Genomic DNA, 16,031 nt, shown 5'->3' on the forward strand with positions numbered 1-16,031 from the left:
TGTACACGTGTAGGCCAACCACAGAGAGGTTTCTAGAAGCTCAAAGAAGCAGAGAGTGCTTCCATCCACCCACTCAATTGCCACACTTTTCAGCATGAAAAGGAAGACAAAGGTGTGTCCCTTCTTCAATTCTCTCACTGTTGCTATTGAGAGAGGTTGTCTTTCATTGAAGCTCTTTCTCCAAGGGAACATTTGCACTTGATTTTTGTCCTTTCTGAGGAAAACAGGGAACAGTTTCTTCTCTCTTTGCCTGTATAGTAATTTTAAAGTGGGAGAACAAATTACCTCTGAAAATGGCCTCAAAAACTCTATTTAAAAAACATATGTCTTGTGGGTGAAAATATCCCATTGTGATGACCACACACTATGTCTCCTCTGTCTTGGTGAGGAACAAAGTACCTCCAGATACTCTGCCTGTAAATAGTTCACACCAGGAGTTGTTTTGTAGAAAAATAGGTGGCGGAGCTCATCCAGGGATTGTTATGCAGCTGCACCTACTATTCAATGGACAAGGAGGTGGAACTCTCAGGAGGAGGAGATGGAACTCTTAGAAAGGTTCAGGAACTGCACTCCTTTGAGCTCCCACTGAATCTGAGGCTTGGTTCACACCAATAGCAAGGCATGATCAGGCTTCCCGACTTAAGGCAGTGTTATGGCCTGTCAACCACCTGCGTTCAGCACCTATTCAGAGTCCTGAAAAATGGGCACACACTTCGTAGGTTTGGATCATTCTGAGACCTAGTCCAATGTTTTCAGGTCCATTCTCAGTGCCACTGAAACCAGTTTTTATTCATGCTGCTCAAATCTGTAGCACTTGTGAGTCACCCCCAAAGAAACTGTATGGTGGACACAGACACTGTGATAAGACAGATGCTTCTAGCTTTAAAAAGCAGTCTTTGGTTCCAAAGGTATCTCAGATCCAGGACACAGATCAGGATCAATCCCAGCTTGATATTGTAATAGAAGTAATGTTGATCCCATAGGCAGCCTTGCCATCAGAGCACTCCCCTCAGTAATTTTTTTGTTGGAGGGTAAACTTCTAAAACCCAAACCAAGGACACCAGTTTCAGCTTCATCAACTGCTGCCGCCCCTCACATCTATCAACATCACAGCATTCGGATCTGTCTAAATATGAGCAGAGGCCTCTGTATCAAGATCCTTACCAATATTATGACTAACTTTGTGATGATGGTAAATATGCAGATGACACCCAGCTATATTTGCTGTTGGGCGACCAGTTGGCCTTGGTCCCATCATCTTTGGCTGAGGGTTTGGAGGCTGTGGTGGGCTGGCTAAAGAAGAGTAGATTGAAACTGTACTCAAAGATAGAGGTTCTGTGGCTGGGGGGACCAGGGCTGGAGTTTGAGCACAGATTGCCAGCTATTGATGGTGCGCTACTAACACCTGCACCAACTTCAAAAGTTTGGGAGTGACCCTGGATGCCTCTCTTTCAGTGGAAGCCCAGGTCACACAAATTGCAAAAGTGGTGTTCTTTCATCTATGCCAAACTAGGCAACTGGTTCCACTCATGTCTCATTCAGACCTAACCACAGTAATTCATGCGACGGTCACCTCCAGGCTAGACTACTGTAACTCTATGCTGGCTTACCCTTGGCTTTGACCCAGAAACTACAATTGGTCCAGAATGGGGTAGCGTGAGTAGTGACAGGATTGCCACGGATGGCACATATTTTAAATGTGCTGCGCCAGCTATAGGGTTGCCAAGTCCAATTCAAGAAATATCTGGGGACTTTGGGGGTGGAGCCGGGAGACTTTGGGGGTGGAGCCAAGATCAAGGTTGTGATAAGCACAATTGAACTCCAAGGGAGTTCTGGCAATCACATTTCAAGGGACTGAACACCTTTTAAATGCCTTCCTTTCCATAGGGGCACCTTCTTTTGGGGCACATAGAATTGGACCCCCTGGTCCAATCTTTTTGAAACTTGGAGGGTATTTTGGGGAGAGGCACCAGATGCTACACTACAAATTTGGGGCCTCTACCTCAAAAAATAGCCCCCCCCCAGAGCCCCAGATTCCTGAGGATCCATTCTATATTATTTCCTATGGGAATACATCTGCATAGGGAATAATAAAGTTCCCAGCAGATATTTCCTTCCCCTCCCCCCGCTTTCTGATGATCCTGAAGTGGGGGGAGGGCCTCCAAAGCGGGGGATCCCCTGGCCCCACCTGGGGATTGGCAACCCTAGCCAGCTACATTGGTTTCTGGTTGACTACCGAGTCAGATTCAAGGTTTTGGTTATGACCTTTAAGGCCTTGAGTGGTCTGGGACAGGACCACCTCCTTCACTATGTTCCTGGAAGAGCATTACGCTCCATAGGTTGAAATCTGCTGGTGATCCTTGGCCCTAAAGAGGTCCCAGTATCCTCAACGAAGGCCAGGACCTTTTCAGTCCTGGCCTTCACCTGGTGGAATGCTCTGCTGGAATACACTAGGGCCCTGCGGGATCTTTTACAATTTCTCAAGGCCTGTAAAGCAGAGATGCTCCTGCCAGGCTTTTGTTTGAGGACAGCAATGGCTGCTGAGCTAGCACCTTCTCCCTCTGCCCCTAATGCAGCATCTAAAAAGGAGGAATTGGTAGCACTTTATAATGGATGTCATTGGGTTTGTAATTTGTTTTTAGCTAATTTGTTTTAATTATTATTGTATGTATTTTATTGCTGTACTTCGCCTAGAGCCCAGCTTCAGCTGGGATGAGGTGATTCATCAAGTCAAAATAACAACAACAACAACCATTATGGGTTCTATCAAGTTGGGGATCCATATGTCCCTGGTCATTCAGATCCAACCAATGCTGTACACCAGCAACCTGCCAGGTACTTTCCATCTGCATCCCTTGGGTGAAATCCTGACCTGCTGCCAGATCCAGAACCAGACCTTCAACTGTATTATGGATCCCTGAGAGAATTATGAACAACCCTATTATACTGAACCAAACTTTAATTGTTCCTTGGCTCTTGTGGAACCATCTCCAGAGGACACTGTGGCAGATCCTATCATCTACTCACCAAGCAAGGACTTTTGCCTTTATGGCAAACAACCCATCCATATGGCAAGGTTCTTGTACCCCTCCCCCATCAGCTACTGACTCTGTCTTTAAAGTAATGCACTCTGGTTCCACTGAACTTTTTGTTTTTCCTGTAATGATGGCCTGTTAGCGGTGACAACTGGGCCTTCACTAAGACTCACTTCTTTCCCTCCTTTGGCCAGAAGAATTGAGACTTATATAGAACACAACAGAAAGGATTGAGACAGGAGTTCAGCATGGGGAAAAGAAGGAAGCACCCTCTGCTTCCTGGAGTTTTTGGAAAATCTCTCTGTGGTTGGTCTGTGCACACACAGAACCCATGTATGACTGCACAGGAGATTACTCAATGAACAACAATTACAGGTTAGTGTAAGCCTGTTTCCCCCCCTAACTTCTCTGACCTGATTTATTTGCACATGCTGTAGTGAGATTCTCATCTACAGTATTCCCATAAAGGTGATCAGTATCCTCAAAGTTAATTGTGCCGACCATCTTTCAAGGTTTGCATCTGTGCATGCAGCCCTGGATTCTGGGCATAGAGATCCTGAATGCAACATTTCACATCAATTACGAGCCCTGTTTGTGCCTGACGACATCCATCTATCTCACTGGGGACTGGATATATGGCTGCATGGTATTAGGGATGGCTACAGGATAATTTGTTCATTTGTTTTTGTGCATAAGAATGATGACATTTGGTTGGCTACAGCTGTAGGAGCATTGGCAGCAGCCAGGCAGTAGGAGGCCCAGCTCTTGTGGCAGTGTCAGCATGGGACCAGATCCATTCTCAGGAAAGCCAGCCTGCATGCTCACTTTTCTGAGTATGGGGATCCCCTTAAGGGCTGAGGCATTCATGGAGTGTGCCCTGCTCAGTGGCTGCCAGGGGTCATGGTCAGTTGACAGGGGAGACTACATAGTGGCAATCATGCTTATGAGATCCTGTCATCCCATAGTTCTCTCTATATTTTAAAAGAGGCAAGGTTAGCTCATGATATTCTGACCTATGTCTACCCTGAACTTGAGAGAAAGAGGATTTGGGGGTAAGCATTCTGTATGTGTAGAAAGGGGCATTACAATTTCACAAATAGTGTCTAAATTATTTTGGCACTGGAAGAAGCTTTAGTTGTATTCATGGCTGTGATAAGGTCCAAGAAATAGAGGAGTGGTGCATTTTCATCCTTTAAACCCTTGAAATCAGGGAAGAGTCACAGAAGTATCCTGGTAGTATCTACTGCTCCCAAATGTCATTGGCGATGCGCTGGTGTTGCTTCCAGATGTGACATCACGTTGGTGATGTCGGAGCGATGCTCTACTTTTTGGTCTGTAGCTGTTTTACCACAAAGTACTGTAGAGTTTTGCCCAACAAGTAGCACATTGTTCTGACATAACTGACATAATGATGACACTTCTGGATATCCCCACCCACCCTTAAACACCTTCCGAATCCCCCTGCTGGCAGACAGAAGACACCTGGCAACACTAATGCTGAGAGAAGTAAGAAAGGGAGATAGAAATAATTGTGGATGATACTATAAAATAATATCATAACTCATGATTAGGTAAGTCAAGCTTTACAATGTGAAAGAAATCTCACAGATACTGAAATTTGTTTCACAGTCTGATAAACTATCACTAAAAACATGTGCCTAATAAAGGATGACATTTAACCCACCAGAGACTGTATAATATAATCTTTATTTTTTTCTAAGCTCTTGGAAAGTTACATAACAACCGTGCTTTAGTTAGGACACCATTTATGGACAGTTAAAATGTATCTGAATTTATAAATATTTTACATTTGGTCCATAGAACATGTTGTAGTTTTCTAAATTATATTGTACTCTTTTTCTTTAAAACAGACTCTCTCTATATATTAGAATATGTATATATTACATATATAATTTTAAATAGAGATAAATTTGCTTGGTGTTTAGAGAATAATTATTGCAAAAAGCATATATGATCATATCTTTCTTTTTTAAGGGCGAATACTACAAAAAGGTACAGCTATTCACAGTTTACGCACAGGAGTTCTACAACACTTTTTTGTGCTATATGTTATAACAGTTTGTACAGAGCTTTGCAAAAGAGCAAATCTGTCAAACATTTGTCATAATTGGTTTACAATCAAACATTGAATACTGCATTTTTTTTCTTAGAACAACATGGGACTTGGTTACAGAAACAATAAAGAGAAAGTCTGAACTTGTATCTTAGCTCTAATGAAATTCACAAATATAATGTGTATGAAGCATGAGTGATGAGTATGACAAGTTTTTTTTCCTAAACCCTGAAAATCTACAAGACATTTGAACTTATTTGTGAGTTCATCTAGAGACATTTAGCATGTATAATAGAGTTCTGAATATTTTACAGTTGACCTACTGTATGAAACAGTTTAGAATCTACTAAACAATACTCTTATATTTTATCTGTTAGGTTGAAATATATGCATATTATATATATATATTTTCTACAATAATGTGCTTGACATTCTGAGAATAATACCTTATTGCAAGAACATATGTTTGTCACCTTCAGACAAAAAACAACAAAAAACCCAACATTCACAGTTAACATGTTTTTCACATAGTAGGTTCTACATAAAGTGTGTGCTATCTAACATTGTACGTTGCACAAGGTTTTGCTGAAAAGCATGTTTCATTGCACAGTTCTGTCACAGTCATTAAAAATCAAACATCACATACCACTTTTCTCAAGATCCTCACTCTCAGTCTCAAAGCTGCCAAACAAGAGTTTCCATTATGGACTCTTTAGCCTTGCAGTGTTCTACACAGGATGAAATCCATTAGCCTTGGATGCCTGTATAGAAAATGCATGATAGAGCCCAGAATGGAGTTATTTATGGCAAGACCTTTTCCTCATATGTCCATCATCATCATGTAAAACACAAACCTAAATAAAACAATAAACAACAAAATTCTCTTCAAAGTGCTCTGTAATATGTTTGCTAGTCAAAAACTGTTGATCTTGAAAGACCTTCAGCAGACTGATTAGAGCAGTGCTCATTTTAAAGCCCTAAGTTATATTCAGTGGGGAACATCTTGAAACTTAAGCAATTTGTTTGGTTCTGTTTTGGCGGAAAGGTGTTTACATCTGATGATGGTGCAACATAAAATGAAACTGGCTGAAATGATAGATAACTTGTACAGCTTAGTTATGGCAACCTTTGAGAAAGGGGCTTGTCACAGTTTGATATAAGTATATATATCCATAGGACTGATTCCATACAAAATATTCCCAGTATTTTGAAAGACGGCTCTTCCATTGAAAATATTTTAAAAGATATATCACTATAAAATGAAGGCTACATATTGAATGTGAGGCCCAATAGATAGGTAGGTAGTTTTGCAGTTTGATCCATGCTGTATAGCTAGAAATATCTGATAGCATTTCTGTGTGAATGGTTCAATAAACCACTGTAGTTAAGGAGATTGTCAAGAAAATTAGAAAAACCAACTCAAATAAAATTTGTTAACGTTTTCGGGCAGTATTTTCACTGGAATTTTTTTTTAGTAAAAAATACTTTGCTGGTGTATACAAAACAGTATTCTAATTTAACTGTTCTCAGAAATAACAGTCGGGATTCAAACTGTAAGAAATTTACTACTAAATGACTAGAAAGCAGCTGCACAAAATGTCAAATTGTTGCACTAAAAGGTAGATTAAAAATGGCCTACATGTTGTTTATAAATTTCAAAGGTATTCAACTCTTACCAAGAGATAATAAAAATGTTAACAGTCTATGGATTGCCAGAAAACACAAAAACATTGTCAACACCTAAGCCCACAAAATGGTTTGATCATACCCACATTGCTTCCCTTATAGTGGTGATGGTCTTTTGTGCCACTAGAGGTAGGTAATTTTATTCTCAGACATAAATTTGTGGTCATATTCAACCATGTTTCTTTTGTGTATGTGTTTCCCACAGAAGAAGGTTTGTATCATTTTAAAGACACAGGTTTATATATATGCTTCTTTGTTTGCAGAACTGCTCTGCTGGGCTTGTTCAGGTCCATTTTCAGGATGAGTAATGTCTTCACTTGGCTGAATCATTACTTGGATTCGCTAAATAAGTAGAAGAAAGATAAGTTAATTACGCATTGTTAACAATGTAAACTATATTTTTTAGCTGTCATTCCTGAAAGGTGTTATTGTGCAGGTTACATTCTGAAGAAGGAAGGAAATGGGGAGCATAGGCTGGCTCAGGGCATTATCAAGCTGACTCAGAAGTGAGCTGGCTGGAAAAGGAGTGCCTGGAAGCGACCTGTCAGCCCACAGAAGAGGGACGGGCTGCGGGTGCCCCAGGGAGCATCTAGAGAGCTCACGCACCCCATCTGCAGGTCCCCAGGTGCTTTCCAGCTGTCCAGATGGCCAGGGAGGTGCCTTGGAGTTACCCCAGTGAAAAGTGGTGCCTTTTTGAGCCGGCTTCTGGTAAGTCAGGAACAGCTCGGGGGCGGGACGGGAATGGCAGGCAGATGTGCACATGTAGACGTGCTTTAGGGGTGTGCTTGCCTGCCATCCCCAGGGTGGCTTAAACCGCCTGTCTTTAAGCAGCCATATTTTCACATCTTTCTAACATATATAAGCCGCCCTGAGCCACTCGCTGGGAAGGGCGGGATATAAATCATAAAATAAACAAACAAACAAATAAATCAAAGCAACTGTTTTGGTCAGTAAACCAATAGTTGGAATAGCAAACAATACAATGGCAACTTGTCCTGCGTAATCAGGATGTTTGTATTAGCTATCCTTACTTGATTTGCTGAAGCTAGCTGTGATTCTACAAATCAATGTAGTCTCATGTATTGTCACTCTTTACCTTTTCCCAAAAGAAAGTGAGTTTATAAACATATGACTATTAAAAGTATACAAAAGGCTTTATGCAGTGAGTAACTGATACTTAAATTATCTGCACACTAGCAAGCAAAATATTTTGTGAAGCTGCTGTGATATTCAATTCCTCATAAATTCCTACGTAAAAGATCATTCTTTTGTAGTTAAGTAACAATAAAGTTGCTTTATTTAAATGGAAGACGATCAATGCCATTGATTTTATTATTCAATTCAATTATCCTGATATTGGTAGTTTTACCGCAGTGAATCACTGTGTGGTTAATTATTTCTTTTGAAGAACAGAAAAAATATCACCCATATTGCTACTCTGGTACTACAGATTTGCAATGAGAAGCTTGATCATTTGTTCAAATGAAATTAAAAATGGGCAACAGTAATCATGGGGGAAGTGAAGAAGAATAGGTTTTCAGTGCAGCATCAAGTGCTTCCAAATTATTCACTTTGTTCTCAGCCCTCTTCCTTTTGATGCATCAAGGTTACCCAAATTAATTCAACCAAATATTTGTAATATGTTCTCATAAGTTTAAGTTATTGTTACATTTATAATGAAAATATTTAGGCTTTTCCATAATATGTAAGTGTATGTCATATTATGGTAAAGTCCAATGTTAATTTGTGCTCCCTGATAAGAGCACAAATAGAGCTTATATATTCCTTATGTTGTAACAATGACTTCAGCAACACTTTTTGCATACTTGAAGTCTTGAAAACTTTGGGTATGGTATTTAACACATCATTTACCTGTTTTAAGGAGCCTTTTAAAGTGAGGAACATATATGCCATGTAGCCTGGAATCAGCACCATAGATGATAGAGCCATGAACCAACCAACACCTTGGCCCCATTTTGGGAATACATAATTGCCCATCGTGAGAGGAGTCATTTGGACAGCACTGAAGATAAATACACCCTGTAAAATGATATGTGTATATAATAAGTTAGTTATTGCTTCATTTGAAAATGTTTAGTCTTTTCAAAAATATCTTAATAACCAACTCCTTGCTTTCAAAGACATTTTAGTTTTAATGCCAGACAACTTATCTAGATATGTATATTTTTAAACTGCAGCAATTTTAACTTCTTTGTAACTCAGTACTAAAGCATACTTTTCCTACATATTCACCACTATGATTGTTTTTGCCTATTGTTGGAATGACTAAACATTTGTTAATTAGATGAGCAAAACTAAACATTATCTCTGCTCTCCTAAATGACAGTGTCCTGGGACAAAGCAACATTGAATAAACTGGGACTTGATTCTGATTAGAGTTGGTTAGAATTTCTTCCTAAATGTATACATTTCAGCAAGACAAGAAAATATAAGATAGTAGACTTGCATTATCATCAGCCATGCACTAAAATTAAATAGTAAATTATTTGAAATAATATGACGCATGGTAAATGAGCCATTGTTATATCCCTGAAGCTCCACTGGAACACAAACATTTTATTGAAAATGTTTTCAACCAATTTTTTAATCAATCAAAAGATCTAACCACTTACAACAGAAGCATTATAACTGAAGTATGGCATAAAGTACTAAAATTAAAAAAAGATAATCAGTGTGACAGTTGACTATTTAAAATAATTTCTACTTTTCAGGATAGATAATGCCAAATCTTATGAACATTATGTGACTACAAAATAAAAATCTAAATCAATTTTCCTGACTTTTTTTGTTTTCAGATGACTCATAGATAGGTCAAGATACCTGGAAAACACACAAAGTCCAATTGTAGAAGACAAAAGCATTTTTGCATAGCTAATGTGTTTTGCTTGGTATACAAGTACACAAAGATAATAGTTTAATATATGATAAAAAGGCACAAATGTGTGTGTGTGTTATTGTGTAATAAAACAGACAAATGAGCACTATCTATGTGAACAAATTTCTGGAGATTATCTGCGAAGAAAATTAATTTGGGATGGATTTGGGCCAGAAAATACTTCTGGGATCTCGCATGTAATGAATGAAGACAATTAAGTTCCCTTGTTCTTTCCCCTAGCTTTCAGTATTCTGACATTTATTTCTTTAAAGGAATTGAAAACAACATACAAAGGGTTAAAACCTCACTAAAAATACACAAGAACAAAGATAAAACCATAGAGAATCCAGCAGCCACACATTACTACTATTCATCCTCAAATGTCCTCCTGAACTTTCAGAAGGCCACAATTGCTGATCTAGAATAATAATAATTTGCCTATGGTGGTGGCCAAAAGGAACTCTCCCTTTGGCTTATGGGTACTATTAAATACTGGGTTCAATGGTACAAACAAGGACTCCAAGCATAGTGATTAGCAACTTTATTGCTAATTCAGCAACTATGTACAAGCTTACAAACCCCAGACCCCAGCCTGGTTATATACCGTTAAACTCCATCCTGCACCCAACCCATAGGTGCATTCAAACTGGCCTTCGAGCCCCCTATAGGTAGTTCAACCAGACTGCAGCTGCTACAATCCTAGTGCTCTATTGACTTCTGATTCAAGCTCATAAAGTCCCTAGGATACTCCAGGCAGGACATAACAGGTACATTCCATGCACTTGACAAATAATTGGCCCATCATGGCTCATTCAGCATCTCTGGCCTCCCACTGGCTGCCTCCCCTGCAAGCCTGGGAATGTTGAACAAACCACTAAAGCAGTGTTACCTCTTAGACAGACACAGCTCCAACTCTTCTCTGTATCCTCTATGTTAACTGGCCTTGTGAAAAGCATCATCAGCAACAGACTTCTGCAGCCCCATCAACAGCCTATACAGATGGCCTCTCAGCACATGTAGTCTCCAAAGGCCGCCAAAATAGCTAGGGTGACCTCTACTGGTGAAATTTATGGGTATTCCAGACTCTCAATTAAGGAATATACTTTTTGCAGATTCTAAGTCTCAAGTTACACTCGTTGGCTCCAGATTTTAGGGTGCAGCCTTTAGAATTTGTGAAGATTACACAAAGGAGTGATATAAATATCTCTTAGGTTTTGCATTCTTCTTCTCCCCCCCCCCCCGAGAATGCTGTAAGTTCTCTTCTTCCCTTAAATACCTCCTTCTTAAGTCTTTTTATATTGTAGTACAATACTCCCATACAAATGGCTGCACACTTTCTGTTTTTATGTAAATTAGTTTGTTTTGATTTATGGGCCATAATAATAAACTGACTGACTGACATGGTACAGGTTGTATATTCAGTCCTCTTTAGGTTTCCCAACCTCCCCGCCCTGCCGAGGGACCGCCGAATTAGCAGCCTCCTCCCCCGCTCTCCAAAAATCCGGAAGCGGGGGGGGGGAGACGGCATTGTGTCTCTTTCCCTGCCTGCCTCCCTCGCAGGCTTCAGGCTCCTCCCTTCCTCCGAGTCACAAAGACCCACCCACCGCCGGCCTGCTATTCGCTCCAGTCCGGCCTCCCTTCACGAGGTGCATGCTGGGACTCATAGTCCTTGCGTCCTCTCCGGGTGCCAGGTGGCGTCTCCTTGGGGAGTCTGGCCGGCGTCCCCTTTTATGTGTAGGGCTCCAAGTAACCTGGCCCAGGTTTGCCATTGTGGATATTGAAGCCCCTCAGAAATACAATGGAAGGGAATTCAAACACCAAATCAGCATTTCCATCTCTAGCAACCCAGATTGGGTACACATCAGCAAATTAGGAAGATGGTGCATCCATATCCAATCTGTCCCTGGAACTTAACACTAAGAAAATGCAATTACGGGTGGCAACAGTTTACATAAGAAATCTGGGAAAGGTTCATGGATGAAATTATTCTTTCCCCACGTTGGAAATGATGGGCTGCATATCTAACTGATATAATTTGAGGCAGAGTAACATTGTCTAAATACTTCAGCCTATTTTCCATCTTGCATGCCAATTCAACATTTTGCAATCATGTAACAAGGAAAACTCATTCCTAACAAAATGGACATTACAAAACATTAAGACTGAAGTGGGGGGATGACTGAGGGCATTCATATATATTCCCAAGAATGGAGCAGTGATTACATAAACTCTGAACTCAAACTGTCTTCATGCTCACCTCTAACTTCCAAGGCTCAGCCCACAGTAAGACTGGCATCACTGAATGGGAAATTCATGGAGATCTAGGGTCAGTGCCTGGAGAGGGTGGAGTTTATGGAGGAAAGGGAGCTCAGCATGGATGTGATGCCATAGTACCAAAGTTACCATTTTCTCCAGAGGAGCTAATCTATGTAGTCTAGATATCAGTTGTAATTTCAAAAGAACTCCAGGCTCCACTTTGAGGTTCATAACTTTAGACCACCACCTACCTCCCTAACAGCACACAGATATTATTCACAGTCAAATCAGAGATCTAGTTAATTCAAAAGAAGAACCCAGCAGACTAAAACACATCAGAAGTCCATCCTTGATCCCTTATCCTACCCAAGGTTTATCTGCTCTACAGTCCAGTCAATAAAGTAGCTAACAATAAAACAAAAAATACATAATAACCCAGAGGCCAAAGTTTCACACAAGAAGGACACACCAGAAGTATGTTGCTGTCTAACATCATTTCCCAGCACCATCACTGGAGGGAAGGCTTGGGCTGGAAATGGCTTGATGATAGCTTTGTCTCAAGGGGCAGGGTTTCTCAGTCCCTTGGCCCAATGTCTCTTGCTGCCTGACTTCTGCATGTGGAGGTTCCACTAGCTACCGTGATGTTGACAGATGTGAATATATGTCATTTTGTTCCACTGTGTATTCTTAAAAAAACCATGTGTATGAAAGTGCAAATGGCTTTCTCAGAGAAAGGCTTTGAAAAAATGAATACTTGTCAAATTGAGAATAGTATCCTGCATTATGAATACATTACCAGCTTCCCAATTATAGCTTCACCTTGTTTTTTAATTGAAATTAATTGTACTTTCAGAATTGGTATTCCCTGAAAGTATTTTATTCCTAGTCAAAATATAATATAGATTCATTTTATCTCTAGACCTTGGCACCTTCTATACAATGGGTTAATACTGCAGGCAGTTCAATTTATAAAAGGAAAAACAATAGGATATCTTCCTCATGCTATTTCACAATCAAAATAGAATCATAAAATAGATTTCTATGGATGTCATGTTGTTTCCAGAGACTCATATTGTTTCCTATTTTGTTCTGGTGATGGAAGGATTTTTAAAAAAGAAGCAGAACATGAAGTTTTACAATAATTATGCTGTGTTTGAATTTGCTCTGATTTATCTCATGGAATATGGCAGAAATCAGGACATTTAAATTTAAAAAAAAAGAAAAATGAAATTTGCCTGTTTTTATCTTATCTGAAAACCATCTATATCTTGTAAAAGACAAATATTTGTTTCTTACTGCCACAATGATTGGAGTGAAGAAAGACCAGCAGAGTTTCCACCAGATACAGGGTCTATACCCAACCATCTCCTGGATGTTGTCATAAAATCTGTTCACACCTAAAAATAGAAACAACATGTATGAATTAATGTGAGTTTGTGACAGGTGTCCCTTTTGAGGAGATGTGACAACTCTAGCATTGGCAGCTGCCCAGTTACAAGATCTGGCCTGTCTTTTGTCTAATCAAAAAGCATGAAAATCCTTTGACTAGATTATTCCCTTAAGATAAAAATATAAGAAGTTCAAAGTAACATGTCCTTTTTCAGCTAAAAATTCAACAAATAAAAAATGGCAGGATAAGGGGCATCATGAACAAACATGGTTAAGTCAGGGCAGTCTTTTTGACATCATTACAGGCTCTCTCTGTCCCCCTGAAAGCCATTATCTTTTTCTAAGCAAGAGCAAGATCTAAGCAAAAACAACTATGCAGCAAGATCAGTTCTCACAAAAAGGCATTCTGACACGTTACACAACTATTTATTCCTCAAAAATACAGGTGTAGTTCATCAGGCTAAATCACACTTAAGGTTGAAATAATTCTTTTCGAAGTCAATCTGGAATTTTTTTGTGGTCTAGAAAAGCTAACTGCAACAAGTTGATAAAACTGTGTCTGTATTCATCACAATAATAAATGTGTATGTGTAACTTCTGGGTGCATCATGGTAAATCACAGGCCATTTCAAAACATGCTCTTAAAGATTTTGTTAGTGTTAGCCCAAATCCATTGTGAGTTGTTCTGTAGCCTTTTATCTATATAATGAAAGATGGGAATTTGTCTTGTCAGGAACTAGTCTTACTTCAGAGGAATAATCAGGTGGGTTTTATTTTGGGTAATATATTTTACCCTGGGATGTTTTAATGTGTACTGTATTGGAAAGAACAATAATCTAGCTAGTTATATATACAAAATAGAGTACTGTACCTCACCACCAATAACTTAACATTGCATGTAGATTGTAAACATAGTTTGTCAACAATATAGTTTCTCAGCATGATAGACTTGGGTCTGGTGGTACACTAGTAAATGATAACAACTTTCCAGAACTTATGTGAAATAATAAAGGGGGGGGAGAGAGAATCAACCATGCTAATCCTTTGGCATATTAATTTGAAGTAGGTCATGCCCAGGTTTATGCCTACCAATGTTTTACAAAGAACTGAACTCAACAAAAGAGCAATTAACATTTAAGAGAATCACTGAAGGTCTGATGGAGTTAGTATTGAAAAGGCAGTTTTGAAAACATTCAAGTAGATAATTAAAATACTCTTTAGCACTGTGTATTCTCTATCTGAAGGAGGTTGATCAGAATCTTTGGCATGGTTTCTATAGAACAGCAGTCCTTAGTAGGTAGATTGATGTGCGAGAAGGCAGTCCTTGAGATACCCTGATTACAAACTGTTTATCACTTCATACATCCAAATCAAACTTCAGATTGTACCCAGAGAAACAAACTATGAACCAATGAACTTCTGTTGAAATAGGTATAATATAACCTCCTTGCCTCCATAAACAGCAGGTCAGAATCTTTAGAAGCTTCTGAGAACTTGTCAAAGGTAGTCTCATGTACAGCATTTTACAAAAGTCTAGCCTGGAAACCACCAATTCATGTGGCCAGCTCAGATTTCTCTAGGACTCAGCATAAACTGGTAAAGACTTTCCCGAATAAAGCTGCCACATAAACAGCTAGAAGTTTGAGCTGTGCACTAAGGTCTTCAGATAGGTTTCCCAAGCCTCCCGCCCTGGCGGGAGAATACTGGATTTTCAGCCTCTTTTCCCGCTTTCCATAACTCTGGAAGCGGGGGGAGGAGGGGGGAATGGCGCCAAGGAGCATTTGCGTCGTCCGGGGAGGAGGTGCTGAGCCTGGCAAGGGAATCTTGAGAAGGGAGGCTGGCTCGCCAGCGAGCGGGTGGAGGTGGCTGCCGAACGCAGGCGGGTCTTGACAGACTCCAATGCCCGATGCTTCTCCTCCTCCCTTCCCTTCCCACCCAGCCCCGTTGCAGCAGCCGTTCTTCCTTTTCGCAAGCTGCTTCCCGCGCCCAGTCAGCTGGCTGGGGGGGGGGGGAGGAGAGAAGCCCCGCCTGCAAAGGACCATGTGCCTTTGCACCTCCGGAGGCTTGATTGCAAGGCTCCACTTTGGGATGGTGTGACTGCTGCTGTAAAGAAGCTGGCAGCAACTCGTGAGTAGAAAGGCCAGTCCCTCGCTTCAGTTGCCAGAAAGGGGGGGGGGGAGGGAGGAGGAGAGGGAAACGTCTTCATTATTCCCTATGTGGAGATCAATTCTCATAGGGTATAATGGGGAATTAATCTGGAGGTTTTGGGGGCTCTGGGGGAGCTGTTTTTTGAGGTAGAGGCACCAAATTTTCAATATAGTATCTAGTGCCTCTCCCCAAAGTACCCTCCAAGTTTCAAAACGATTGGACCAGGGGGTCCAATTCTATGAGCCCCAAAAGAAGGTGCCCCTATTCTTTGTTATTTCCTATAGAAGGAAGACATTTTAAAAAGTGTGCTGTCCCTTTAAATGTGATGGCCAGAACTCTCTTGGAGTTCAATTATGCTTGTCACACCCTTGTTCTTGGCTCTGCCCCAATGTCTCCTGGCTCCACCCCCAAAGTCTCCTGGCTCCACCCCCAAAGTCCCCAGATATTTCTTGAATTGGACTTGGCAACCCTATCTTCAGAGCGAGTATGGCCATATCTAGTGTAAGTTGTACGTCATGTCCAGAATGGTCTACTTTCGTCACCAACA

General features: G+C 40.5%; 1 protein-coding gene across 1 annotated transcript in view; it reads right to left on the minus strand.

Annotated features, from left to right (window-relative positions):
• Positions 1-4,723: 4,723 nt before the first annotated feature.
• The window catches only part of SLC6A1 (solute carrier family 6 member 1), a 44,834-nt gene continuing 33,526 nt past the window's right edge, over positions 4,724-16,031 (minus strand). Inside the window, exons 12-14 of the mRNA XM_060239878.1 lie at positions 13,244-13,344; positions 8,668-8,835; positions 4,724-7,137 (exon numbers count right to left, since the gene is read on the minus strand). Coding sequence (XP_060095861.1) covers positions 7,033-7,137; positions 8,668-8,835; positions 13,244-13,344 — 374 coding nt within the window. The 3' untranslated portion in view covers positions 4,724-7,032. The remainder of the gene's footprint in view (positions 7,138-8,667; positions 8,836-13,243; positions 13,345-16,031) is intronic.

The sequence above is a fragment of the Heteronotia binoei genome, chromosome 5 (assembly GCF_032191835.1).
Source record: "Heteronotia binoei isolate CCM8104 ecotype False Entrance Well chromosome 5, APGP_CSIRO_Hbin_v1, whole genome shotgun sequence".
Classification (NCBI taxonomy): Eukaryota; Metazoa; Chordata; class Lepidosauria; order Squamata; family Gekkonidae; genus Heteronotia; species Heteronotia binoei.